Raw genomic sequence first — 23,658 nt, forward strand, 5'->3', positions numbered from 1 at the left:
TGGATAAGGAGAGCAGCCAGGCTCTGATCCGAGAGAAAGCTGGGCCTTGTCACTTATTTTGGAGAAATGGTCGAAAGCAGAGACGAAGTGGGGGCAGAGCTCATCCTGTTCATTCCCCATGGCTGCATCTTCCCACTCCTATCCTAAAGCGCTAGGAACGAGGAAAAGTGGTATGTGCCTGGGGTTGCCACCTGAGCCCTGTCAAAGGCTCTGGAACTGCCTGCAGCTAACTCCCCAGGGATGCTCTGTGCCCTGCACTTCCCCATAACCAGGGTGGGGTAGGGTGGGGTGGGGTGGGGTGGACTGAACCCACAGCGAGGGCAGAATAGGAAGGGAGCTCCTCCTTCTCCTGTCTGCGTGCCCCTCCACTCCCTCTCCTTTCCTTCCACGGTCCTGCCCCCCTCCACTCCCTTTGATACTATCCTTCAAGATGATGAAGTATTTGAGACCAGAGATAAGCCCAGGGCTCTTGCTGATGGGCCCTGTTGTCCCTCCAAATTTAATGGAGTCAGAGTCGGGGCAGACCTCAGGAAAGCTGGTAGGGAGGTGGGGAGAGAAGGTGAGGGCAGCATCCCATGCCCCTGCATGCCTTGCCACCTGGGAGCAACCCATGGGTCAGTCTCTCCCTTTTCTCCACTTATTCCAAAGGCTTGATGCAGATGTTGGGGTGAGGCCAAAGGGGCAGAGAGTTTGCCCATCCTGCCCTGAACTGGAAAACCCTGTCCTTCTGACACCATGCCTGGGGTGTTGGCTTCTAATCGGCTCCTTCACCAGGGACAGCTGGTCTGCTCTTGCACAGGCCTTTGGCCAGTCAGGGGTCCAGTTCCACTCTAAACAGTAAATGCCAATCCAGCCCTAGGGCAGGGGTCCTGTTCTCCTGCTATCTGGTTGCCCTAACCAAACAGGCATGGAAAGTGTGAGAGAAGGCCTCTTCCCACTGGAGTAGCTTCCCCAGAGTGGCAGCACCCTACACTGGAAGGGGAGGGTCATGAGGACCTGTCCTGACCCACGTCCTTGTATCACTGGGAGCCCTGCCTGGAGTTAGGACCTCCCTCCTCTGCTCAGGGAGTGTACACTGAGAAATGATGGCCCTCTGCTCAGCTCCCACCCCAGCTGACTTTGATTGGGCCCCTTGCCCCCTGGATAGCTAGCTTCCCCAGTCCCCTATTGATTTTGAGATCAGTAAGGGATAGGAGAGTTGGCAGTGGGGGTACCAACAACTCCCTGAATGGAGAGGGACATGAATGGACTGCCCCTCTAAGAAGAAGGGAGCCAGAGGGGTTGGGTTGGGCCTCTCCTCCCGCCCTTCAGCACAGTGAAGCTCCGGTGAAGCTCTGTACAGAAACCTGCATGCAGAACTGGAAAGAGGGCTCCAGCTTTAGAAAATAAAGTGTTTGTTTATTATGAAATTAGAGATGGAGGCCCCTCCCCTTCCTCCCTTTTTCCCCTTCCCCAGCTGCCTCCCCCTTTCCTTTCCCACCCCTCCCCCTGGGGCCTGGGAAGCACACAAGACAATGCCCAGAGCTGGGATGCCCAGGGCAGGCCAACAGCCGGGCAGAGCTCCAGGGAGGCGGCCATGTGGGGGGCTGGAGCTCTGGCCCTGGGAGGTGGGCTGGCATCCTCTCTCTGCTGGAGGCCAGTGGAGCCAGGATGAGGCCATGAGTGATGGATGGAACCATGCGGGCAGGTCTGGAAAGACAGGAGAGCCGAGGGTGGGAGGTTGTGAGTGGAGGAGGGCTTTAGGCCATCCCTGTGCCTGCACCCTCTTCTTTCCCCTCTCATCATCTAGAGGCACTGACCTGGGGCCGAACATCCCCCCGCAGGAGGGTGGGCAGCAGTGGCTGGAAGTTTCTCTTGCTTTTGGGATGGACAACAGAAAAAAACTGAAAAAGCCAGTCATAGGGACCCGGAGAGAATGCAGGCAGATGTGGGCAGAAGACAGACACAGAGCATGTGTGTGGGCAAGGGAGACAGAGAGAAGGTGTGTGAGAGATTTAGAATCCGGCAGACGAACACAGAGTCACGGAGAGAGTGGAATCACAGTGAAAGAACGGAGAGATTCAGAGTCGAGCCACACAATCCAGACCTAGACAGGAGAGTGCTACAGAGAGAGACAGATCCTGGAGGGAGACAAACAGACCACTCAGGAGGAGGGAGGTAAGAAGGAGGTTGCCCTGGGGAAGCTGGGAGGAGGGACACAGGCCAGAGGAGGCCTGGGGGGCTCTCCCGCGGGCTGCTGCCGCCTGCCTGGGCCCTGGGGTGGACCGGGGGCTCACTCAGAGGGCCTGTGCGGGCTGCCCCACCACGCAGCAGGCAGGGCCGGGGCGGGTCTCAGGGGGCCGGGGGCTCCTTGGCCCCGTACAGCTCGGCCAGGGTGCGGAAGAGCGGCCCCCAGTCGTCCAGCGGCTCAGCAGGGCCCAGGGCGCCCCCGGCCTCGCTGCAGGAGCCCAGGGAGCTGAGGGAGCCGCAGGAGGAGCCGCGGCCCTCGTAGCCGTACACCTGCACCGAGTCGTAGGGTGGCACGCTGGGGTCGTCGTCCGCTTCACGGAGCCTCAGTGCCAGGAGCTGGGCCACGTCGGCGGGCCCGGGGGGCCTGGGCTGGCGGGGTGCCCGGGCCCGGGGCAGGACGTCGCGGCGTGCTGGTGGCCCGGGGTTCGGCGGGGCCGCCCCGTCGGGGTTCTGCAGGGCGCTGATGTCGAAGGCTTCCGTGTCCTCCTCGCCACCGCCCTCGTCGTCATAGGTGATGATGTTCTCGCGGACGTCCTCCTCCTCCAGCACCATCAGTGCCTCCTGCTTCTGCCTCCGCAGGGCCGCAAAGAGCACTACCAGGGCTGGGGGGGGGGGGGGGGGAGGAGGGTGCACATAGGCCTCTGAGCCCACGGGGCTGGGGGCGGGGCGGCCTGCTTCCTTCCCTTCCATCCTGCTCTCAGGTAGAGCAGGTTGAAGACAGAGGACACAGGGAGGCCTAAGGGTGGTGAGACCTGGCTTTGACATCTGGTATACCCTCGTCTGAGTCCTGACTGCACCCCGGACTCCCCGTGTGACTGTGGGCCGTGGCTTCGCTTCTCTGAACCTCTCTGCCCCTTAGAGAGCTTGTGTGGAAAACACGGAAAGAGTCTCCCTCAGGGCTCTTGAAAGGATGAAATGAAATAGCACAAGCGGGGTGCTGGGCATCACACAAGGTCCCGAGTCAGGCTTCAATAAACACTTTTTATGGCTTGTTACTGTCATTGCCGATTGGTAATGTCAGGGAAGTGAGGCTAGAATTTTTCTCTTGGACACACGAGGCAGTGGGAAAATCCTTTAAACCCTAGGGTGGATTTCCCCATTTCCGGGGGCCTGGCTCCTCTCTACATCCCCTACAGGCTTGGACCCCAATCTATGTCCTAAGGTGGCCTGACTTACCAAGCAGGGTGCCCACGCAGGTGATGATGGCAAGCAGGGCCCCAGTGCTGAGCCCTGTGGGTGAGAGCTGAGCCTCGGGCCGGCAGGAGGCCACAGAGCCATCGGGTCGGCAGCGGCACACGCTGATAGTCACTGTGGCAGTGCTGCTCAGGGCCGGCTGCCCCCAGTCCCACAGTTCTATGGGAATCAGATAGGGTGCCTGGCGGGGTGGAGCAGGGCGAGAGGGCAGCAGCAGGCTGGCGGAGCCATCTGTGGGAGAGGGAAGGTATGTGGAAGAGGGCCCCCTTGTGAGACACCTTCCCAGGAGGGTGGGTGTAGCCTAGGGAGACAGCTTCCAATGGGGAAGGTGTGCAAAGAGTAAATGTGTGCAAATCCACTTCTGCCTTCTGTTAGGTGGAGGGAGCCCAGATGTGTGGGAAGGGGTTAGGCAGGTTGGGCCAGAGCGTGGTAGGGGAGGAGAAGAGCAGGGAGGTGGGCAAGGGCACAGTAGTAGGAGGCTACCCACCTTGGTTGTCGCGGACAGTGAAGTTGGCATCGGGGCCCAGAGGACCCTGAAGGGAGACTCGGCTACTGTTGCCCACTTCATCTCTGTCCAGGGCCCGGATGATCTGAATCAGCTGGGAGGAAGAAGAGAGGCCTTGTATGGAGTGGGCAGCTGGAGGTCTTAAGCCAAGCCTTCTGCCTCAGCAGCTCACCTGGCCAGGGGCTGCAGAATCACATACGAAGGTGTCATAGGGCTCAGCCAGCTGGGGAGCGTTGTCATTCTCATCCAGGATCTGGATGGCCACTTGCACACGGGAGACCTGTGTGGAGCTGTCTGAAGCCAGAACATGAACACATGCACCCCCCTCACACAGAGTTTACACACAACACACATGGTGCATGTGCAGGGGTGCCACATGTGGCACACAGCATGTACATGCAACACATGGTATATGCATGCAATATGCAAGCAACAGTGTTGTGCAATGAATGGAACACCACCAAGAGCATGCAACATTCACATAAGAGCTGAGATGTATGCAGTGTGGAACATACATTCAACAGGCATGAAGCACCCATTAGATACATATATAGTAACCCACATGCAGGGCACATGCCTCGTAAATGAAAGGTAGACAGAAGGTGCCATACAGGAGGCACACGGACAGTAGGCCTGAAATAAACACATTCATACCATAGATTCGATGTATACTCAGCATTTAAAACAAATACAACATATATGAAGTGGATGTTCGAGATACCCAGTGCATTTAGTGTCACTCCAGAGTCAAGACAACACATTTTCATACACAGCACTAGTGGGACAGACAGACAGACACAGACACAGACAGACACACACACACACATGCTCCATCAGAGGTCTGGGAGGCTCTGGTATAGCAATGAGTAGGACTAAGAGTCGGCCTTGGGAGCCAGGCCAGCCTGGGTGCCACCGCCATAAACAGGCCCCCTTTTTCCCACAACCCTTCATTAGGTGGCTCCCCATCATTACCCTGACTTGCTCCTCACTGCCAATGCCACCCAAGAAAGAATGGAAAACAGGTATCCCTGCCCACCCTACTGCTCACCTCTCCTGGCTGAACCTCCCAGGTTTGTTAGTCTTCTCCCAGGTGGGGAGAGAGCTGGCTGGCCCTGGGGGAGGGGCTGGGGACCCAGCCCGGGCAAAGGCGGCTGGGTGGGCCCCCCAGCAAGGGCTTCGGGGCTCCCTTCCTTTCCGCAGGAAGGGCCCAGGGCCCGCTAGTTGATATCAGGTTTGCTGGAGTGCAGGATTGGTGGGACGGTGAGAAGGCAAGGAGGGAAACACACACACACACAAGCACGCATGCATGTAGATGGTTGGCTATGTATACCCAGGCAACTACAAACACACTATATACACACACAGGGACATTCACAGCACGGACATGCATGCAACGCCATGTCACGCACAGCCACATGGACATAAACAGAAACCCGTCCACTTAAAATTCTACACATGAGAGGCAAGGTGGTGGAGGAGATAAGGGCTGTGACTCTGCAGCCTCTCAGGATCTGGTGGCTCTGCCCCTTAACGTTGGCGTGACCTTGGGAAGTTAGTTGACTTCACTTTGCCTGAGTTTCCTTGTTTTCAAATGGGGACATAAACATGCCTTCCTCATAAAGTTGTGGTGGTGATTACGTTACTTAGTCCACATTTGGCACTCAGAACAGTACCCGGTACACAATAAGCAATAAATACTCTGTCCACGCACACTGACATACACAAAACAATATATACAACAGCTACGAGTACCTGTCATCACATACAGCTAATTACATGTAAGCACAAATACTCTACTCAGTTGAGACACACGTACGTGTGTATGTGTATTTTCACAAACATGGAATTTCACACTTGCATGTGCACATACATACATACGGCTCTTCAGTGACACACACAGACATCTATGCACACAATGACAGTCCTCGTAGACGGGACACGGGCAGTAATGGTAGGAGACCCTGGGGCGTGAGCAGGACTGATAAGGGTAGGTTCACAGAGGGGATGAAGGTCTCCCTGCCTCCATGGGCCGTGGCCACCCAGAGGCAGCCAAACCAAGCTGCTGGTGACTGGTAGCTGACAGGGGAAGGAACTGGCCCCTCTCTTCTACCTTGAGGGCTCTCTGCATGGCTTCCCTGGGAGGGGCTGCTGGAGCCCCCCCAGTCAGCCTCCAGAGGAGGGGCCCAGCCCTGCCAGGGCTCCTGGCTTCAGCCTGAAGCGGCCAGTGGGCAGGGCAGGGCAGGGTCTGCCAGGGTGCAGCCTGGGGTTTCCTAGGGGTTAGGAGCTATTTGAGGTTAGGTCTATTTCCAGATGGGGCAAGTCAGGTATGGGAGTGAATTTCAAGTCAAGGGAATGTGTAGGCAGATCCTTCGTGCCCAGGCCAGCCCGGCCTCAGAGACTGGGAGGCCTGCCTGGTGGTGATGATCCAGGCTGGGAACCCAGTGCTGTGCCCTGGTGAGGCATGGTGGCAGTGACCGCCTCCCCCCTGCCGGCTCAGGGACAGCTCCTCTGCCAGGTGACTGTGGCCTCCTCCCTCTCCAGGGGGCCCAGGGCTCCTCACCGAGCTCTGTGGCCAACACTGTGAGGTTGTGCCAGACTCGAGCCTCGCGGTCCAGGGGCACCACCGTGCGGAGCGTGCCGGCTTCCGGCTCGATAGAGAAGCAGCGCTCTGGGTCCGAGTGGGGGAGGATGGAGTATCTGGGGAAGATGGAGCGGAGCTGGGGGCTGATCTGGGGGCAGGGCCAAAGCTTCCTGCTACTCCTCCCTCCCTTCTGTTCACCTTGCAGGGCCTCTTGGCTCTTCTGGGCGGAGAGCCTGAACTCTTTGGGTTTAGCCTGCCCCGGGTACCCAGGGCCATAATTCACATTAGGGTCCCCTTAAAAGACAAACCACTTGGAGGAGTCACCAACATTAAACGCCTGTCTTAAGACTCGGGGGGACTGGGTTTCATGGTGGGGGAGAGACAGAAAGAGGTGGAAGGGAGGATAAACAGCCTGTCTTTTTGACTTCTGGGCTCTGTTCTGGGGACCCAGGGACCCCAGTCTTGCTCTGCCTTAGGCCAGCTGTGTGACCTGGGGTGAGTGGTTTAACCCCTGTTTACTTAACTACGAAATGGGAATGACACCAGCACCTGCCTCATTCCTGTGACAGGGAAGCCGAAAGGTGGGAAGAGTGGGCTCCACTCAAGGCAGACAAATCTGGATTCTGGTCCCAGCTCTGCTGCTTACTGACCATGTGACCTTGGGCAAAGAACTTAACCTCTCAGGGATGGGCCTCTAAAACAACTGGGGATGAGCGTGCCTACCTCACAGGGCTGTTGTGAGAACTGAATGTGATCAAGTGGGTGAAATGTGCAGGGCTGAGGGAGTGACCAAGAGTGGCAGCCATCCAGGCACCCAGCAACAGCATCATCAGATGAGCTTGCAATCTGCTTGCCCTGCCACTGGGAGGCACCACGGCCATCTTCCCAGAGGGATGGGTGGAATTGGGTGATGGGAGGAGGGTCCTTCAGGCCTTTCCCAGCCCCCCAGCCCTGCAGGGAGGGAGACCTCTGCCAGGAGGTGAGTGGGATTTTCAGTGAAGGGGGCCCATCCTTTTTCCTTCCCTGAGGCCCGGCCCTTGGCCCTTCCCTGGCCCACACCCCAGCTCACCTGATTGGGCTGGCTGGGGAATCCAGATCGGCCGCTGAGACCTGGCCTACCAGCGTCCCAGGAGCTTTGTTCTCAGGCACTGCCAGGTGATAGGCAGCCTGGGTGAAGGCAGGTGGCTCTGGGGCGTCCTGCACAGCCACATGCACCGAGGCCACATCCTTGAAGGGCCCTCGCCGCAGGTAGGCTGGGTCGATGAGGGTGTTGGTGGCCTCCACACGGAAGGAATAGGAGCGACGGGTCTCGAAGTCTAGGGTCTAAGGGGCAGGGAGTGGGAGGGACTGAGGCACATGGAAAGCCTGGAAGGTGAGAGGTCCCCTCCCCATGCATCCAGTGCTCAGCCCACCTGAGAGGAGAGGTGGGCACTGAGGGCCAGTGGCCGTGGTGGTCAGGGGGAGGCAGGTTACTTAGTCTGTGACACTAGGTCTGTCCCCAGCTCCATCAGAGCCTGGCTACATTTGAAGTCCTGGACCAGTCTCTCCCCCTTGCTGGGCCCCAGTCCCTCATCTGAAAGAGGACGAGATGACCATGATCTCTAATTTCCAATGCAGTGGTCCTGAGTCTGTTCTAGACCGGTCAGGAGTGTGCCTCGTGGGGCAGGAGGCAGGTACGAGCACGCGTGTGCAAGTGTCAGGGGGCAGGGGGCTAACCTTGCGGACAGCGAGGAGCCCATCTCGACCCTGGGAGTCTGTGCTGATGCTGAAGGCTTCAGACCCCTCTCCGTCCAGGATGCTATATGCCATGAGGGCATTGTCCCCCAGGTCTGGGTCCTGGGCCCGCAGCCGGCCCACCAGGGTGCCTGGCCCCACCGTTTCCACCACAGAGAACTGGTAGAGGCCTTGACGGGGCGCGGGGGGAGGGGAATGACAGGAGACATTGTTAGGTCCCCAGCACTTCCATATCCTGGGGTCTGGCTGGGGGGAGGGCTTCTCCCGAAGATGCAGGGGGTGGGGGTGGTCAAAGGATGGCTCCCCAAGCATCCCTGGCCCCTTACTCTGAGGGAACTTGGGGGGGTTGTCGTTGACGTCGCTGAGGGTGACTGTCACTGTAGTGCTGCCCGACAGCCCCCCCATGTGGCCGCCCATGTCCTTGGCCTGAATCACCACCAAGAACTCCTCCTGGGTCTCCCGGTCCATGTTGGGGACAGCAGTGCGCACCACTCCTGGGGAGACACAACGCATCAGGGGCCACCTGCCCGCATGGCTGCCCCACCCGGCTCCGAGCTCTCTCCTTACCTGTCTGGGGGTCCACAGAGAAGAAGGGCAGTCCATCCAGCACGGTGTACACCAGCTTGGCGCTGTTCCCATAGCTGGGGTCATCGGCATCGTGAGCAGTCACCTGGATCACTGATGTCCCTGTGGAGGATCCCGGCACCCCACTCAGCAGGGGCAGGGCCAGGTGGGAAAGAACAGCACATGAGGGGGACCCAGACACGAGAGCAATGCGGGGAGGAGAGGTGAGGGTGCTCTGGGAGATGGGGCCTGGGACGGTCAGAGTTGGGGTACTCACCGACATTGGACATCTCGGGCACCGTGGCATGGTAGGGCCCGAGGGGAAAGATAGGTGGATTGTCATTAATGTCTTGCACCTTGATGATGAACTCTGATGGGGGCTCCAGAGGCCGGTTTGAGGCTCGGTCCACGGCTTGGGCAAGCAGAACGTACTGTGCCTTCTCCTCCCGGTCCAGGCTCTTGGTGACATGGATATTGCCTGTGGCCTCATCAATCACAAATACAGTGCCTGCCCCCTCCCCGGTCAGCAGGTACTTGGTGCGGCCCTCGCCCCTGTCCACATCCGAGTGCAGCTGTAGGGGTCAGGGAAAAATGGCAGCAGGTTCCAGGCACAGGGACAGGAAGGGTGAAGAGTCTAAGTCTAGGACTGGTGGAGCGTTGGGACTCCTGAGGGACCCAAGGTCATTGAAGAAGTGGTGAAGTTGCAGGGCAGGGCCTAAGGGCCTAGAGAGTCAGGGCAGACTCGGGAAGGGCTGGTCCTTACCTTACCAATGAGGACGGGCTCTGGACCGGCATATTCCTCAATGACAAAGAACTGGTTCCACACCCAGCTCCTCCGGTTCCGCAGCAGTACTGGTCCTGGGCCCCCGCGGGACCCTGCCCAGGCCTGGGCTGGGGCGGCCAAGCGCCCCATGCAGCCCCAGCCACCCAGCCAGGCCAGCAGGAGCCTCACCAGGCCCCACATGTTTGGGCTCCAGCCAGGGCTCTGTTCACTGTGTCTGGGTACTGAGGCATGAGCCGGCTGGGGTAGAAGGGTGGAGGTGCTGGGGCTATCCCATGGATCCACACCTGTAGGGCAGGTAGCTGTTCAGGGTCAAGGAAGCCCTTGACTCTCCCCACCCCCAACCCAAATTAGATGCTGAAGATCAGCCCTCCAGGGAACCAGACACCCCACTGCCTGGAGCCCAGACTGAGACAGAGCACACAATCTGATCCCCCCCCTCCACCCAGGCTCTGCCTATATTCACCTCCAGCCCTACAAGCTGATAAATCTCTAGCCAGTCAACTCTGAGCAGAGAAGCTGGGGAAGAAAACAGGAAGGTGGGATGCCGAGAGGGTATGGAACCCCAGATCCGGCCCCTGTTCTCCCAGGCTGGGTAAGCAGCCAGCTGGGGGGCTGGAGGAGTTGGGGACTCCCAGGAAAAGGGCTGAAGATCCAGGGGCTGGGATTCGAGGAGGTGTGGTCTCAGGGTGTCTGGGGTCAGGCTGAGCTATGATAAGGAGTGCAGCTTAAGACAGGGTGGAGAGCCAGCGAAAGTCCCTCCTCCACAGGGAACCCCACCTCTCCGGGTGCTGCCCCCAGCCCACCCTGCCAGCTGAAGTCCTTGAAGGGGGATTGGGTTCAGGAGGCAGAGTGGGGTGAGGGGGCAGGAGCCTAAAGAAGAAGGGGTAGAGTGGGGGGGGCGGGTGGTGGCAGGGCCAGGAGGCTGGGAGGGGAGAGCAGACTCCAGACTCCCTGTTACTGACGTGAGACCCAGGCTCAGGCACCGTCCAGCACAGACTGAGACAGAATGGCAGCAGGAGACACAAGGAAAGGGACCCCAGGAGGCAGCCCGGGGTCTGACAGGCAGAGAGTCACAGGTAACAGGCTTGGGGGTGCGGGGGTGGGAGGGCTTCCTGCCTGTGATGGGCTGGCGGGGGCAGCGCTGAGCTCCGGGGGTCAGAGCAGGCCTCGGGAACTTCAATCTGGGAGAGGAGGCAAGCCAGGAGGGGCTGCGGGAAGGCGGCTGGGGAGAGGACCCTTCCCACCGCGGTGTCCACCCTCTCCCCCGGGGGGACCCCTCAGGCAGCTGTGCTGCCGCCCCTCCTTCCCTGGAGCAGACACACACCTGCCAGTCCTTGCCCTCCGGGGGGAGAAGAGGGGAAGCCCGAGGGAAGCCGGGGACGGAGCGGGAGGCGGGACGAGGAGAAGGAGGAGAAGGGAAGGGCTGGAGGAGTGGGAAACAGGATAGCAGAACGGGGAGAGGAGGGAGAGCGGAGGGACGGGAAGGAAGGGAGAGCGGGAAAAGGCAAAGAGAAGACGGGAAAGGAAAGGTAGGGGAAGGAGACGGCAAAGGGGAAGAGGAGGTGGAGAAAGACAGGGCGACAGGGAGACGGAAGGGGCAGAGGAGAGGCGAACTGGCGGGGAGGAAAATGGGGAAAGGAGGGAGAGGTGCGAGGGAAGAAGGGAACGAGAGCGCGGGAGAGGGGCCGGCAGCGGGCTCCCCGCCGCGGAGCGCACCGCTCCGAGGACACCCGCAGGCTGCGGGCCCCCTGCTGCCCCTCGGCGGGCCCCCGACCCCGGGGCCGGCGCCCTTACCTGGCAGCGCTGTGGAGCCCAGGCCGGGGGGAGCTTCCCCCCGCCCCCGCCGCCGGTCCCGGGGGCGCAGCCCCGAGCGGATCCGAGCGGGCGCCGCGGCTCCGCTGCAGGTCTGAGCGGCCCCGGCGAGAACAAGGGAGCGAGACGGAGGGGGCGGGGGAAGGAGGCTCCGCCTGCGGAGGAGCGAGGCGGCTCCGCGGCGCGCGGGAGAGCCCAGCCTCCGACCCTCCCCGGCCAGCCCGGGCCCGCGCGGCGGGGGCGGGGGCGGCGCTGCCGGGCCGCCCGGCGCATACAGATGCGGCGCCCCCCCGGCCGGGCCCGCCGCGGCCGGCGGGGCACTCGGGCGGGAGGACGTCCAGGCCCCGGCGCCAGGCGTCTCCCAAGGGCTGGCTGCGGGGAGGGTGCAGCCGGGAGCGCCGAGCGGCCCCGCACGCCCCCCGCAGGGGGCGACGGGCGAGCGCGCGGTGAGGCGGGACTTGGGAGCCGGCTGCGGAGAGGCCCGGCTCCCGCTCCGCTCCGCTCCGCTCCGCTCCGGCGCCGCCTCCGGGGCTGCTGCGAGGCCGGCCGCAAGGCGGCGGCATTTGGGGAGTCCGCGCGGGGCAGCACAGCCGGCCGACCGGGCGGCTAAGGCCGGCACAGGGTCCAGGGGCGTCCGCGGGCTGGGCCCAGGGAGCAGGTCAGGGAGCGAGGCACGACAGCGGCGGGGAGTGGAGCCTTTTGGGGAAGCTCGTTTACAGGCGCCCACTGAGCGAGTGGCTGCCGCCCCCTGGCGGCCGCTGCGGAAGGCGCCTTGAAGGTGGCAGCAGGCGACCAACTGCCTCCAAAGGGGCCCTCCTCTGCCCAGCGCTCTTCCCCGGCCCTCCGCGGCAAGGCGGGCAGGGCCAAGGCGCGCACGGCGGGCGGGAAGTCCGGGCTGCAGGAAGCAGCAGCCTGCCCCGGGAAGCGGCCGAGCGCACGCCTCAGCCTTCCTCTTCAAGTCTCCCCCAGCCAGGCCCCGCCCAAGGAAAGCCAGTCACACAATTTAAAACTAAGTCAGATTTTTATTATTTTCCATAGACCACATCATTTAATAATAAAAAAAATAAAAATAAAAATTGAAAAGGAAAAGGTGGATATAAAGTGGAACCTGTGGGCAGGAGGCAAGGGCTGCAGGACAGAAGAGACTGGGAACTGCAGGGGCCCTGGGACTCAGGAGGAGATGCTGATTCAGCTCATAGGTGACCCAGTCCTGGCCCCGGCTGTTCCCAAGAGGGGGCTGTGAGTACCCAAAGGAGGTGGTGAGCAGGATGGAGGAAAAATGAGAGGTTTGGGGCTCCTGGCTGCTCCCCACCTCTCTGGGCCAACCACCTTCCTCCCTAACCTAGCTCTTTCCTCTCAAACTTAACAATGGGAAATGAGAGGGAGGAGAGGGCTAACTCCCAAGAGATAGGTTATGGGGGTGGGGCTTTGGGGGGGAAAGATGGCCACTGCTCCATTTGGTATGTGGGGACAGGTGGCAGCCATACTTCAGCACTGGGTAAATGGTGTGAAAGACCCCTGGTTCTGGGGAGGTGGAGATTGTACCTATCCCTCTGTGGCCTTGAACCCCCCAGGGGCTGATGCCTGCAGCTCTCCCTCGTGTGTTCCCAGCTAGCGGCGCCCACCCCGGTCCCGCACAGGTGTGCTCCGACTCCGGCTCCTGCTGTGGCGCTTGGTTTCTCTGCGGTCTCTCTCCCGGCCTCGCTCCCGGTCCCTCTCCCTATCCCGATCTCGATCACCCCTGTCACGCTCCCTTTCCCTCTCTCTTTCCCTGTCCCTCTCTCGGCTGTGCTCTCGCCGCTTCTCCCGCTCCAGCTGTCGGGTCCGTTCCCGTTCTGCTTCCTTCTCCCGCTCCTTTTGCTCTTCCTCTTCTTGCTCTTTCCGCCGCTTCTCCCGCTCCTTGGCCCGTTCAGCCCGCTCTGCCTCCTTCTGAACAATCTGCAGCAGGCAGCAAGGGCAGAGAACAGGGATCTCAGCCCCACTCATGCCAGTCCTGCTTTGTCTCTGTGTACCCAGACCCTACTCAGGATCACTAGCTCAGGATCACTGCCAGCTTTGCAATTAAGCAGGAAGAGGGGGAAGTGTCAGCAATCACACTGGTCTTTGCTTCAGGGTCCCAACACAAACGTGTTCACCTTTTATACCCACAACAGGCAGTGGCACCATCCAAGCCTGACCTCTGGTACTTCCCTAGCTACCTAGAGGTGAACAAACGACTTTTCTCTTTAGCTGAGTCCATCAACCTCCAATTCCCAAAAGGTCCATTACAAAGAAACTTAATTTTAAAAAGCAAAAAATCTCAGGGGAACTTGGCTGGCTCAGCGGGAAGAGCATGCAACTCTTGATTTTGGGATTATGAGTTCGAGCCCCACATTTGGTGTAGAGATTACTTAATAAAAATTGAAAAAAAAAAAAAAAAGTAGAGAAATGAAAGAGAAACTGCTGAGTTTATAAAATGGACTTCTCAGCTAACTGAAATCAACTTCCAAGGATGGCTGGCACAGCCAGCTGCCTAAATATACAACTCCAGTTCCTGTCTTGTGTTGTTTGCACTCTTGGGTCTGGCCTCTCTGTGGCATACTGTCACCTGGTTCTTAAGACTGCCCTTCGGTGATGCTAAGTTTCTTCCCTTACTGTCCTAAGCCAATGCCTGGGCCTACTCATTCCAGTAGTCACATGACTTGCCCCCTACACTGCCATCAAGCCTGGGCCCTGCTCTGAGTGCAGCAGGAGGGTGAGCACTCACCTGGCTGTCAGTCAGTGGGAGCCAGTAGATGCAGGGAGCTGCCTTGGTCTTACGGAAAAGGTCGTCCAGCAGTTTGGCAGGTGGTTCCTCCTGAGCTTTTTCTGAGGTGGAAGCAAAGGAGTCAGTCTTTACGCCCGAAGACCCTGTATCCCATCCCATTTGGGTCCCTTTCCCACCTACTAGCAGGTATGTGTGTCCCCACAGCTAAGTACCTTTCTTCTCACTCTTCTTTTCTTTAGACTTCGCACGTTCCTTGCGGCGGCGGTCACGGGACCGTGATCGGGAGCGGGGCCCTTCTCGAACTTTGTCCCGATCCCATTCACGCTCTGATCGAGTTCGCTCCCGCCGCTCCATTTCCCGTTCCCGCTCTGCCCACTGTTCCCGCACCGCCCGCTCCTGCTCCCGCTGCTCTGCCCGGGGGTGCTGTGGTGGCTGGGCTGGGGGTGGGGGCGGGGGGTGCAGGGGCCGTGGTACCCCCTGCTCCTCTGTCTTAGTTTCAGAGGGACGGTCCACCAAGAGGCCCCGGTGATAATCCAGCTGTGGGTAGAGGAGGGACAAGGACAGTCAGGATGGACAGGAGAACACTCCCACTGAAGGAGCCCAGGTACCAGGGCATATAGATTTTGGAGTCCCATGGTTCAACTAAAGGAACCAAGGGGGTAGGGAGAAGAGGGAGAAGGAATCTCAGTGACTGCAGGTTTGGCCAGGATCTCAGCTGGATTCTAGCAGATAATGGCCTCCCCTGCCCCTCCCCTCCTTCCTTTCCCTAGGTTTCTCACCTCATCTTGCTCAGCATAGTCAGCACAAAGGAATTTGGGATTGGACTGAGGCCATTTGACCCCATGTAGAGCTGTGCGGGTGGCAACTGCTTCCTCTACTGTTGAGTACTGGTGGAGGAAGAGAGAAGGCAGAGGGTCACAACAGGCCTCAATCCCTCCCACTTGCCACAAGGCCCTCAAACCTGCCCACATTGTTACAGAAGGAAATATATGCCACGACCCAGAGAATCAACTTCCTCCCCTCACCGTTACAAAGCAGTGAGATTTGATCTTGTCAATCCAGAAGGCCTCTTCCACCAGAGTTCCTGTCCGGCCCAACAATTCCTTCAGTTGGCCTAAAGTGAAGGGACGCACCTGCCAAGGAAAATGGAGTTTCAGAGTCTTGAAAAAGGCAAGAACAATACCCCTGTAATTAGTCTTCAGATTTCCCCAAGTATATGGTACAGGAGTATAGCCTCAAAGTCTGGGTGCACAGGGGCCAGGAACTCTCACATGGGAATGAGAGAAGAGTGAAGAATAGTAACACTAACTGACACTATGCACCAGGCCCTCTGCAAATTCTCTAGATGACCCTGCACAATGATACTCTGTCCCCATTTTTCAGATGAGGAGACCCGTTGTGAGAGATTAAGCCAGTCACTCAGTAAGTAAATAACTTAACTGGCAGATCTAGGAGTTGAAGTTAAGTAACAGGAATCCAAAGCTCAAACTCTCAAACACTAAACACTGTGCTGTGGGAAGCGACTTTGGCTCACCAAATTGGAGATGTGGACGATGTTACTGATCTTGCCCCGGGGCGGGGAGGGCACCTGAGCAGTTCGGACTGGGTCATCAATTGTAATGGAAACTCCAGACTTTTGCTGGCTAATGGAACGTCGAGTTAAGGTATCTCCTAAAGTCACTATCAAAAAGAGAACACAAGAAACAGTTTTCAGCAGGGAGCAATACTGGCTCTCTTCCCTGTGCCATGCCTCTTATTCCCTAGCATGCAGTCACTCTTCCATCTAGTCTTCCATTTAACTGTGTTCAGCAGCTACAGCGTGCAAGGTACCGTCTAGGCAAAGCTCCTCATTACGGAGCCTCACAGATTTTAACCTAGCTTTCAAGAAGCTTAATAACTAGGAGAGGGAGGTAAAACATACACAAGATACTATAATAAAAAGCAGGAAACATGAAACCCTTTAAAGAGAGGTCCAAGGATGCCCGGGTGGCTCAGCGGTTGAGCATCTGCCTTCAGCCCAGGACCTGATCGTGGAGACCCGGGATCGAGTTCCACATTGGGCTCCCTGCATGGAGCCTGCTTCTCCCTCTGCCTGTGTCTCTGCCTCTCTGTCTTTCATGAATAAATAAATAAAATTAAAAAGAGAGAGAGAGAGAGAGATCCAAATAAAGTGCTATGGGAATACAAGGAGCCACATGCTTCACCTACCTTTCTTTACTTCATGCTCCACAGGTGGGGGCAGAGCCACCTCTACGGACACCTGAGGAGGTATTGGGGGTTCTGCTTCAGGCTCTTTCTCTTCTTCCTCTTCTTCCCTCTGCCCATTCTCCTGACCCTCTGCAGGTACTACCTGTAAGGTATCATATAATGGGCAGAATTCTTAAAACACCAAACTGGCACATGCTTTTCTGCCTCTGGTTTCCTAAGAGAGGGTGGTACAGTCAACCTAGAATGTTCCTTCCGCTCGGGGAAAGATTTCATTCTCCTCCACTGGATCTTGGGATTAATGCCTCAACTTTGCCATGAGGAGAATGAAGGCAAGAGTGGGCAAATCTTTTCTGTATAGGGCAAGATGAGAAATATTTTTAGGCCTTGTGAGTCATACAGTCTCTGTTGCAACTATCCAACACTGACGTTAGAGCACATAAGCAGCCAGAGATAAGAGTAAAGGAGCTGGTATAGCTGTGCTTTCATAAAATTTTCTTTATTAAAGACAACAGGTTGGATTTGGTAGTCTGTTGACCCCTAAAAGGGCAATTAGCCCAACCCTCTGCACAGATGGCAATTTCCTTCCAGGACTCTACCTTAGTTGCCTGCTCTGAGTCTACTGCCCATTCCCCTTACACTGGAGTGGCAAGAGCCTCACCTGGGTGACGGTCCGGCATATCTTCAGCCCCTTGTCATGTGCTCCATCATCACCATTACGTTCTGTCTCATCCTCAGAGATTCGGGAGTCGTCAGCATGAAGATCCACAATAGCCTCCTGCCCCGCCAGGGGTTTGATGTCGGGGATGAGGCTCTGGGACACAGATACCCCCCACCCCGTTACACTGGGCCCGTGTCTATTCCCACCTCAATGTGTCTCATCCTCCCCTCCCTGGCTCCTCCCACCTCACCTTGAGTGATTCGGTGGTGATACTGATGGAGGGTTTCTTCTGTGTGGTGGCTGTGCTGGCTCCCCAACGCCGCTTCCGGCCAGGCTGGCCCCCCTCTGTGTCACTGTTTCCAGCTGGCACCCCCTTGGTAGCTGCTGTCCCCAAGAAATAGGACCGAACAGTTAGATGGTCTTAGGTCCTCTGCTGGTTCACACCATAACACCTACAGATAGACTTCAACTGGAATTTCAGTAAAAGGTTAACTTAGGGATATTGTATTTGGGGACTGGGGAAACCATGCTTCAGAGAGACCAATAAAAGAACTGGAGCCACTTCCTGACCAATAAAAACTAATCAATGAAGGCAATGAGGGATGGGTAGGTAACTAGGGTGGTGAGTAGTTTAAACTTTTAGTGGTAGAAATAACTAAACTGCCAGGGAAGAAGGACTGAGGAGGACACAGGAATGCAGAAAAACAAGACTATGTGACACTGGTATCCAAGTAAAGTTAATTTAAGATCGTGACATGATCTGATTATGTTTTAGGCTCATTTCCACACTACGACTTCATATTAAGTTACAGAGATCTGTTATGCTTCTATTTAGAGCTCTTCATTGGGAAAATGTTACTGTTTGAGGTGTGAACATTCTCATTTCCTTAGACACTCCTTCAGAATAAAGGATGTACTGATAAACACTATAGAGGAGTCCCTCAAACTCACTGCTGGTTCTGAGGGTTCAGATATTTGAAAGAGGAAACACATGTAGGGCTACATAGGAAATGGTGAGATATCTCACAGTGTTATTAGTTAAGAAAGAAATGTGACCTGGGAAAAATGACAGGGATTGCCTGTCACTGAATTTCAAAATGGAACCCTACATATGCCAAGATGATATACATTTGCTGGGTGGAGGGAATGGGGTTGGAAGGGGTGACCCAAGAAGGCCCCTGAGAGAACAGGAATCTATTTCTCTATGAACTTTTATGGTACTCTTGACCTTTATTAGGTATTTGGGGCTAGACTTACAGACAACGGAGATCTTCCTCTTGAATGATTTGGGCATCGAGCTCTGTATAGAGAAGAAAAGGGGGGGGGGGAAGAGAAAGAGACACACCCCACAGAGAGGGGGGAAGGAGGTTAGATGGGGCAGTCTTAGCACAGGCTCCAAAGACAGAGAGAGAGAGAGAGAGAGAAAGAGAGAGAGAAAGAGAGAGAGACACAGAGACAGACAGAGACCAAAACAGAAGCGGCAAACGGCAAAAACGAAGCAGAATCAATGCAAGTTAGAGAAAAAAATAAAATCAAACATCACAGCAGGGAAAAGTCATCTAGTCCATACCACACCTGTGTATTAGCTTAACCAGAAATAAGCTGGAAGGGGAATTCAGGAGCCTCCCAGCCCTTTAAAGGCATTGGTCATGCCCTCTTCCACTGTCTATGGGCCAAGAGAATGCCAAGCCAACAAGATATGCCCAGAACTGGGTCATCTAGCCCTCCCAGGTCTCCTTGAGAACTCTCAGAAAACACGAGGAAACAAGGAAAACCAACTTTGGGATGATCACTGCAACAAAGTAAGCCTCCTCCTTTTCTCAAATGTCCAGCCTGACATCCACTGACAGTGGCTTTGAGTCACTTGGACAGCAGCAAGTTAGGACTGTCCACACTCCTACATGGCAGCATTAGATCCAGCGGAGATGAGGCTCCTAAGCCAACTGCCAGCAGAAAAGAATTTAAAAGTGCCTTTGATAAAAGAAGGTCTTTTTTGAGGGGGCAGACTGCCCCCTGGGGAGCCTCCGACTTTCCAACCACTGTACAGAGCTCTAGCAAAGAGCCTTACTGTTTCCTCTCTGACCAGGGCTTAAGCCTTAGGGGCTCTGCCAAGGACCAGAAACTCCCAAACCTGCCTTTGAGCAAGTTTCTGCCCCACTCAGTGGGAGAAAGACTATGGACAGAGCAAAAAGAGGGAGAGAGAGAAAAAGGGGATTAGTGCATTTTTAGATTTCAATGCTTATTTCTGGAAAAACTAAGACCTACCACCCTTCTAAAGGGTAGGGCAGGACCCTCTAGATGGAATTCCCTTTCCCCATCCAGCCCCCAGCCCCGTTTGTGTCATCTAACCAAGTCTCCTTGGTCTCCGTTAAGGGCCAGCCTGACCCTTAGCCGGGCCACTCTCGATGGGTAAGTTAGTGAGGGAAAAAGGAAAAAAAAAAAAAGAAAAAAAAAAAAAAGACAAAAAAAAGAAAAAGAAAGAAAAAGAAAAAAAAAAGGAAAAAGGTCTTAATTAAAACAGGAAAAACATGAACCAAATAAATAAATAAATCCAATAAAGAAATCAGAAAAATAAAGAGAAAATAATCAAAATAAAGATTAAATAAAAGGAAGAAGAAAATAAAGAAGAAAATAACTAGGAATATGACAAATGTTCCAGGTACCATCTCACACCTGGGATCTTCAGTTCAGCCAATCGCACCTCACTGTGTACTGTATCTAGTCAACCGCCGGTCCAATCAGAATGAGCCCTCCCTGCTAGGCGCTGTGCAATTGGTGGGGGGTTGGGTTGGCAAAAAAGGTGGGCGCACGGCGTGGTGGTCAGCACGGCACTGCCAGAGTCCTCCCAGGGGCGCAGGGGGGGCGGGAGGAAAACGTGTGGGGGGACGCTGCCCAGTTTCCATGATGTCAAGACAGTTCACTGGCGGTGGCCAGGCTCAGCGAGGGGTACAGGGGGAAAAGGGGCAGAGACATCAGTCCCAGCCCTGTAGGGGCATCATCTTGCAGTCCCTGATGAGATGGCCTGTGAGTAGCAGGAATGGTCCTGGCCTTCTATTGTGAGAGGCAGGCAGGACCCTATGTCCACCAGTGGTAAGATCCAGCAATACCACCACCCAATACTTGGAATCCAGGTGATGACTCCAGAGTCCCTTTCTCCTCTGCCTGTAAATGGGGAGGGGCTCCTCTCACCGAGTGGGATCATGGAGCCTCTGATGAAGGCAGCCTGGGGGTAGTAGGTGGAGAGCCCCAGGACCTGGCACACATTCAGCAGCAAGGTCAGAATACTTTTCTTCTGAGAGTTGTGTGTGGCATCTCCTCAGGGACTCCAGCTGAGACAGTGGTTCCAGTCAGGTGGATGGATGACCCCTGCCTCCAGGGATGGAGGAGAAGTTGGAGCAACCAACATGCTGCCCTTCACCATGGACAACAGGGACCAAAGGAAAGTCCATCTGATGAGCAAGTGGTGAAACATGGCTGGGCTGCCATCAGCATTAAATCCCTGGGCTCAAACCCTAGACTTCTCTGCAGGGTTCCTAGTCGTCACAGATTAAGCCGAGAGCCTCCACTTGGTATTTTACAGCATGGCACTGTGATCACAAGCATTGACTCTTTAGGAGGTCTTGGTGCCCTAGATGGGGATCCCAACAGTCTGTAGCAAACAAGGCAACCCACAGTCCTCAAAAGGGTAAGGGCATGTGGGCAGGCGCCCCAGCACTGACACAAGCTCTTCTTGGGGTGTCCCAAATAGGGAGATGATGCAAGTCCACCCCTTTCCAAATGCTTTTTGCTTTCTCAATACAACAAGTCTCTCCAGAACAGTGCTCTTCTTGGCCCCCTGACGTAAGCAAGGCAGGGAGGCAAAAGGGGGCCCATCACAGGATCCCATATACATGCCCCCCTCTGGCCAAGACACCGGGATAGCAGACTCGGCTCTGATTGGGCAGCTCAGTAGCAGCGGGTGGGTCCAGAGGAAGAGGCGGCATCAGCGATTGGCCAGTTGGGCAGGGTTATATTTTACGGGCGGATTACCGTACATGAGGTACTTGGACAAAGTTTTACGGGGAAGAAGGACCTTGTAATAAATAATATTCTGCACATCAAATCACTTTCACCGGCCCCCACCCCCGCAACACACACCAAAGAAAGGCTACACACACGACAGTCCCTCCCATCCTGTTACCCCACTCCCAAACCCAGCTAATTCTTTCTCTATTACTTTAAGAGCCAAGAAGACTTCGCTGGCTCCGATGGGGGGAGCCCCCTGAATTGGGTGCAGGATACAAGATAATATATATGCCAAAAAAAAGGACGTAAGAGGGGCCCGAGATATGGAGAAGGAGCCTTTGGGATCATCACCCCAAGCGCTGGCTTAAGTAGCTACAGCTCTGCAATATGACCACTAGAGGGCAGAGGAGGAACAAAAATTCCTCAGTGCGGCTGGTCAGCTCAGAACCACCAAAGCCCACTAGATGGCGCTGAGTTCCCACAGGCTTTTAAAAAGGAGGGAAAGCTTAACAGTTACCACACAGGGAGAAGCAGCTTGAGAGGGGAAAGCCGGGCCTGGGTCTTGGATAAAGGGCCATTAACGGACTTTTCCTTTAGTTACAAACTTCCCAGAGTCTGGACTGCACTACTTCCCCAACAAAGAAAGGGGAACAAATGAGCCCTGTCCCCATCACAAGGGGGTCCCTTGCTAAACCAGCGAATTCTCCCTTGGCCCTACCCTGATCCAAGTCAGCCTAGTCCCTTCTTTAAGCTATCCCACGGTGTAAGAGGGATCACCAAAGTGGTGTCTACTCTCTCCCCTAGGTCCACTCCTGCCCACCCACTCCAACAGGTGGCTTGGAAATTTACCTCTTTCTTCTCCTCATCTTCAGCACTGCCCTCTGGGCGGTCATCATTGCTGACTTGGTCTGCAATAGGCACGGGGGGTTCTGGAACCTCATTTTCAGGTCTGTTTTCACTTGTGTCCATGGTCACTTCCTCCTTCTCCTCACTGATAGTATGGGGAGAGGTAGGGAGGGAAGGGCAGGAAAGAACCAAGGGGAAGAGAGAGCAAGACATTAGGTTTTGGGTCAGGAAACCCCCATGCCTCATCACTTGGGTGGGTTTGGGAGGGTTGCTTTTCAGATGAGACTAGAGACCTGGCCCCCACAGGAAAAGTAGGAAAACAGTTTTCCTTGGGAAAATAGCACAGATCTTAGCAACCGCATCCATCCACTGCCCAGATGGGATAAAGCTGTGACATGTGGGGTCAGGACTCCCAACTGTTTTTAGGTAATTCACCAGAGTACTCTTACATGGAAAGGAAAAACGTACCACTCTAAACACAGTCCCTCAAAAGTGACTGTGATTTGCCCACAACCCTGTAGCCTCCCTATCCCCTGGCCACAGGCATCTTTAACAAAATTGCATGAGAAATTACAGGAAGCCTGATTGCTTAAGACGAGAAAGAATGGCCGTGGCAAGTGATCCCAACCTTGTGTTTATAATCAACTGCTTAATAAGGCCTACTGACCTACAGGATCTGGAAGCAACAGGAATGGAGAAATTGTGGGGCGGAGGAGGGGCAGGGACAGTAGGGCTGTTGAAGGTTCAAAATTCAATGAGGACCCTCTCAACCAAAAGGAAAAACTACAACTGCTGGAGTTTGAAAGCTCAGAGAAGAATCAGGCCACTTTTACCTGCTCAGAGGTGTAGGAATTGTTCTTACATTCGGCTTTCACCCAGTTTCTCCCATTCCCTCATTCCAACTTCCAAGAGATAAAGAGAGCAGGCCTCCCAGTCAGGACACACCCTCCAGCCCACCTTACATCCCCTCCACCAACTACAAATACTGAATCCTCCCACCCCCACTCTGAATCACACAAGTTAGCTTCCATTTCAGGCAACGAATCCCTGAGATTCACTTGAGATAAACTATTCATCTCCTTTTTCTGTCTTCATCCCTAACTTCTATCTCTACTCTCACTCCCACTACCACCCAAACAGTGGGAGGGAAAAAAAATCAAATTAAGATAATCAGGGGCCTAAGACCCAGGGGAGGGGAAACCAAGCCTCCCCACGTTGATCACCACCACTAGAAAATTCAGCATTCCCAACAGGCTGACTGACACTCAGAGGTCAGAACAGCCTCCCCGAGAGGCAGGGAGGGATGCACGGGAAGGGGGAGGGGAAAATCGGAACTGTGCCCCCAGCTAATCGGCCCCCACAGAAACACGCGATTCAACTGCCTAAATGGAAAGAAAAGACTTATCTAAAAAATACCTATTTCCCACACGGAGAGGGCAAGTTGGGCCAATTAGAAATCAGGCAGGAAGGACAAAGGGGAAAGCAGAATGACTGAAAACAAACCAAAACGAAAGACGGAATGAAAGCCATGGGGAAGAGAAGGAAGATGAGGTAGGTAGAGCGGTGGGGAAAAGGGATACATGGAAATGTGAAGCTCTCACCCTTCTTTGCTTTCTGATAACATGATTTTTTTTCTCCCCCTGGAAGTGCTGTTTATCCCTTTCTGGAATGGAAGAAATAATAAAAACCAAACAAAAAAATCCTAAAAAAACAAAAAAAAACCAAAAAAAAACCCCACAACACCTTCCTTGTCCCAATAGCCCACCACCTCCTCCCCAGCCACCCGATCCAG

The 23,658-nt window shown here is 55.6% G+C and overlaps 2 protein-coding genes across 13 annotated transcripts in view; both read right to left on the reverse strand.

The window, feature by feature from the left end:
• Positions 1-1,450: 1,450 nt before the first annotated feature.
• CDH24 (cadherin 24) lies at positions 1,451-11,509 on the reverse strand. 5 transcript variants are annotated; one of them, XM_038544190.1, is made up of 14 exons: positions 11,386-11,481; positions 10,708-10,772; positions 9,571-9,875; positions 9,085-9,379; positions 8,811-8,930; positions 8,570-8,737; positions 8,226-8,413; positions 7,579-7,832; positions 6,489-6,625; positions 4,101-4,222; positions 3,911-4,022; positions 3,406-3,654; positions 1,800-2,831; positions 1,452-1,689 (listed from the first exon to the last, which is right to left on the reverse strand). In XM_038544190.1, exons 3-13 carry the CDS (start codon positions 9,769-9,771, stop codon positions 2,332-2,334), a joined length of 2,346 nt encoding a protein of 781 aa, XP_038400118.1. In that variant the 5' UTR covers positions 9,772-9,875; positions 10,708-10,772; positions 11,386-11,481; the 3' UTR covers positions 1,452-1,689; positions 1,800-2,331. The 5 variants fall into 5 exon arrangements, with proteins under 5 accessions (XP_038400120.1, XP_038400118.1, XP_038400117.1 ...); XM_038544192.1 differs by lacking the exon at positions 10,708-10,772 and having other exon boundaries at positions 1,451-1,689; positions 9,085-9,265; positions 11,386-11,509; XM_038544189.1 differs by lacking the exon at positions 10,708-10,772 and having other exon boundaries at positions 11,386-11,509.
• Positions 11,510-12,405: 896 nt separating this feature from the next.
• Positions 12,406-23,658, reverse strand: part of ACIN1 (apoptotic chromatin condensation inducer 1) — a 34,981-nt gene continuing 23,728 nt past the window's right edge. For 4 of the 8 annotated variants that reach the window (XM_038544198.1, XM_038544194.1, XM_038544199.1 and 1 more), the window contains 11 exons: positions 21,870-22,011; positions 18,273-18,315; positions 17,266-17,399; positions 17,016-17,168; positions 16,358-16,499; positions 15,684-15,829; positions 15,175-15,282; positions 14,929-15,036; positions 14,362-14,686; positions 14,150-14,250; positions 12,406-13,341 (listed from right to left, as the gene is read on the reverse strand). In XM_038544198.1, coding sequence (XP_038400126.1) covers positions 13,015-13,341; positions 14,150-14,250; positions 14,362-14,686; positions 14,929-15,036; positions 15,175-15,282; positions 15,684-15,829; positions 16,358-16,499; positions 17,016-17,168; positions 17,266-17,399; positions 18,273-18,315; positions 21,870-22,011 — 1,729 coding nt within the window. In that variant the 3' untranslated portion in view covers positions 12,406-13,014. The remainder of the gene's footprint in view (positions 13,342-14,149; positions 14,251-14,361; positions 14,687-14,928; positions 15,037-15,174; positions 15,283-15,683; positions 15,830-16,357; positions 16,500-17,015; positions 17,169-17,265; positions 17,400-18,272; positions 18,316-21,869; positions 22,012-23,658) is intronic. The other 4 variants (XM_038544197.1, XM_038544196.1, XM_038544195.1 and 1 more) reach the window with 4 other exon arrangements.

Source organism: Canis lupus, chromosome 8, assembly GCF_011100685.1.
Source record: "Canis lupus familiaris isolate Mischka breed German Shepherd chromosome 8, alternate assembly UU_Cfam_GSD_1.0, whole genome shotgun sequence".
Classification (NCBI taxonomy): Eukaryota; Metazoa; Chordata; class Mammalia; order Carnivora; family Canidae; genus Canis; species Canis lupus.

Excerpts from the sequence above, each read along its gene's own strand:
- CDH24 (XM_038544189.1), bottom strand. The coding sequence starts at position 9,771 with ATGTGGGGCCTGGTGAGGCTCCTGCTGGCCTGGCTGGGTGGCTGGGGC. Across the intron at positions 6,626-7,578 it reads TCCCCAGCCAGCCCAATCAG|ATACTCCATCCTCCCCCACT; the intron begins GTGAGCTGGGGT and ends CATCTTCCCCAG. Across the intron at positions 2,832-3,405 it reads CTGCGTGGGCACCCTGCTTG|CCCTGGTAGTGCTCTTTGCG; the intron begins GTAAGTCAGGCC and ends CCCCCCCCCCAG.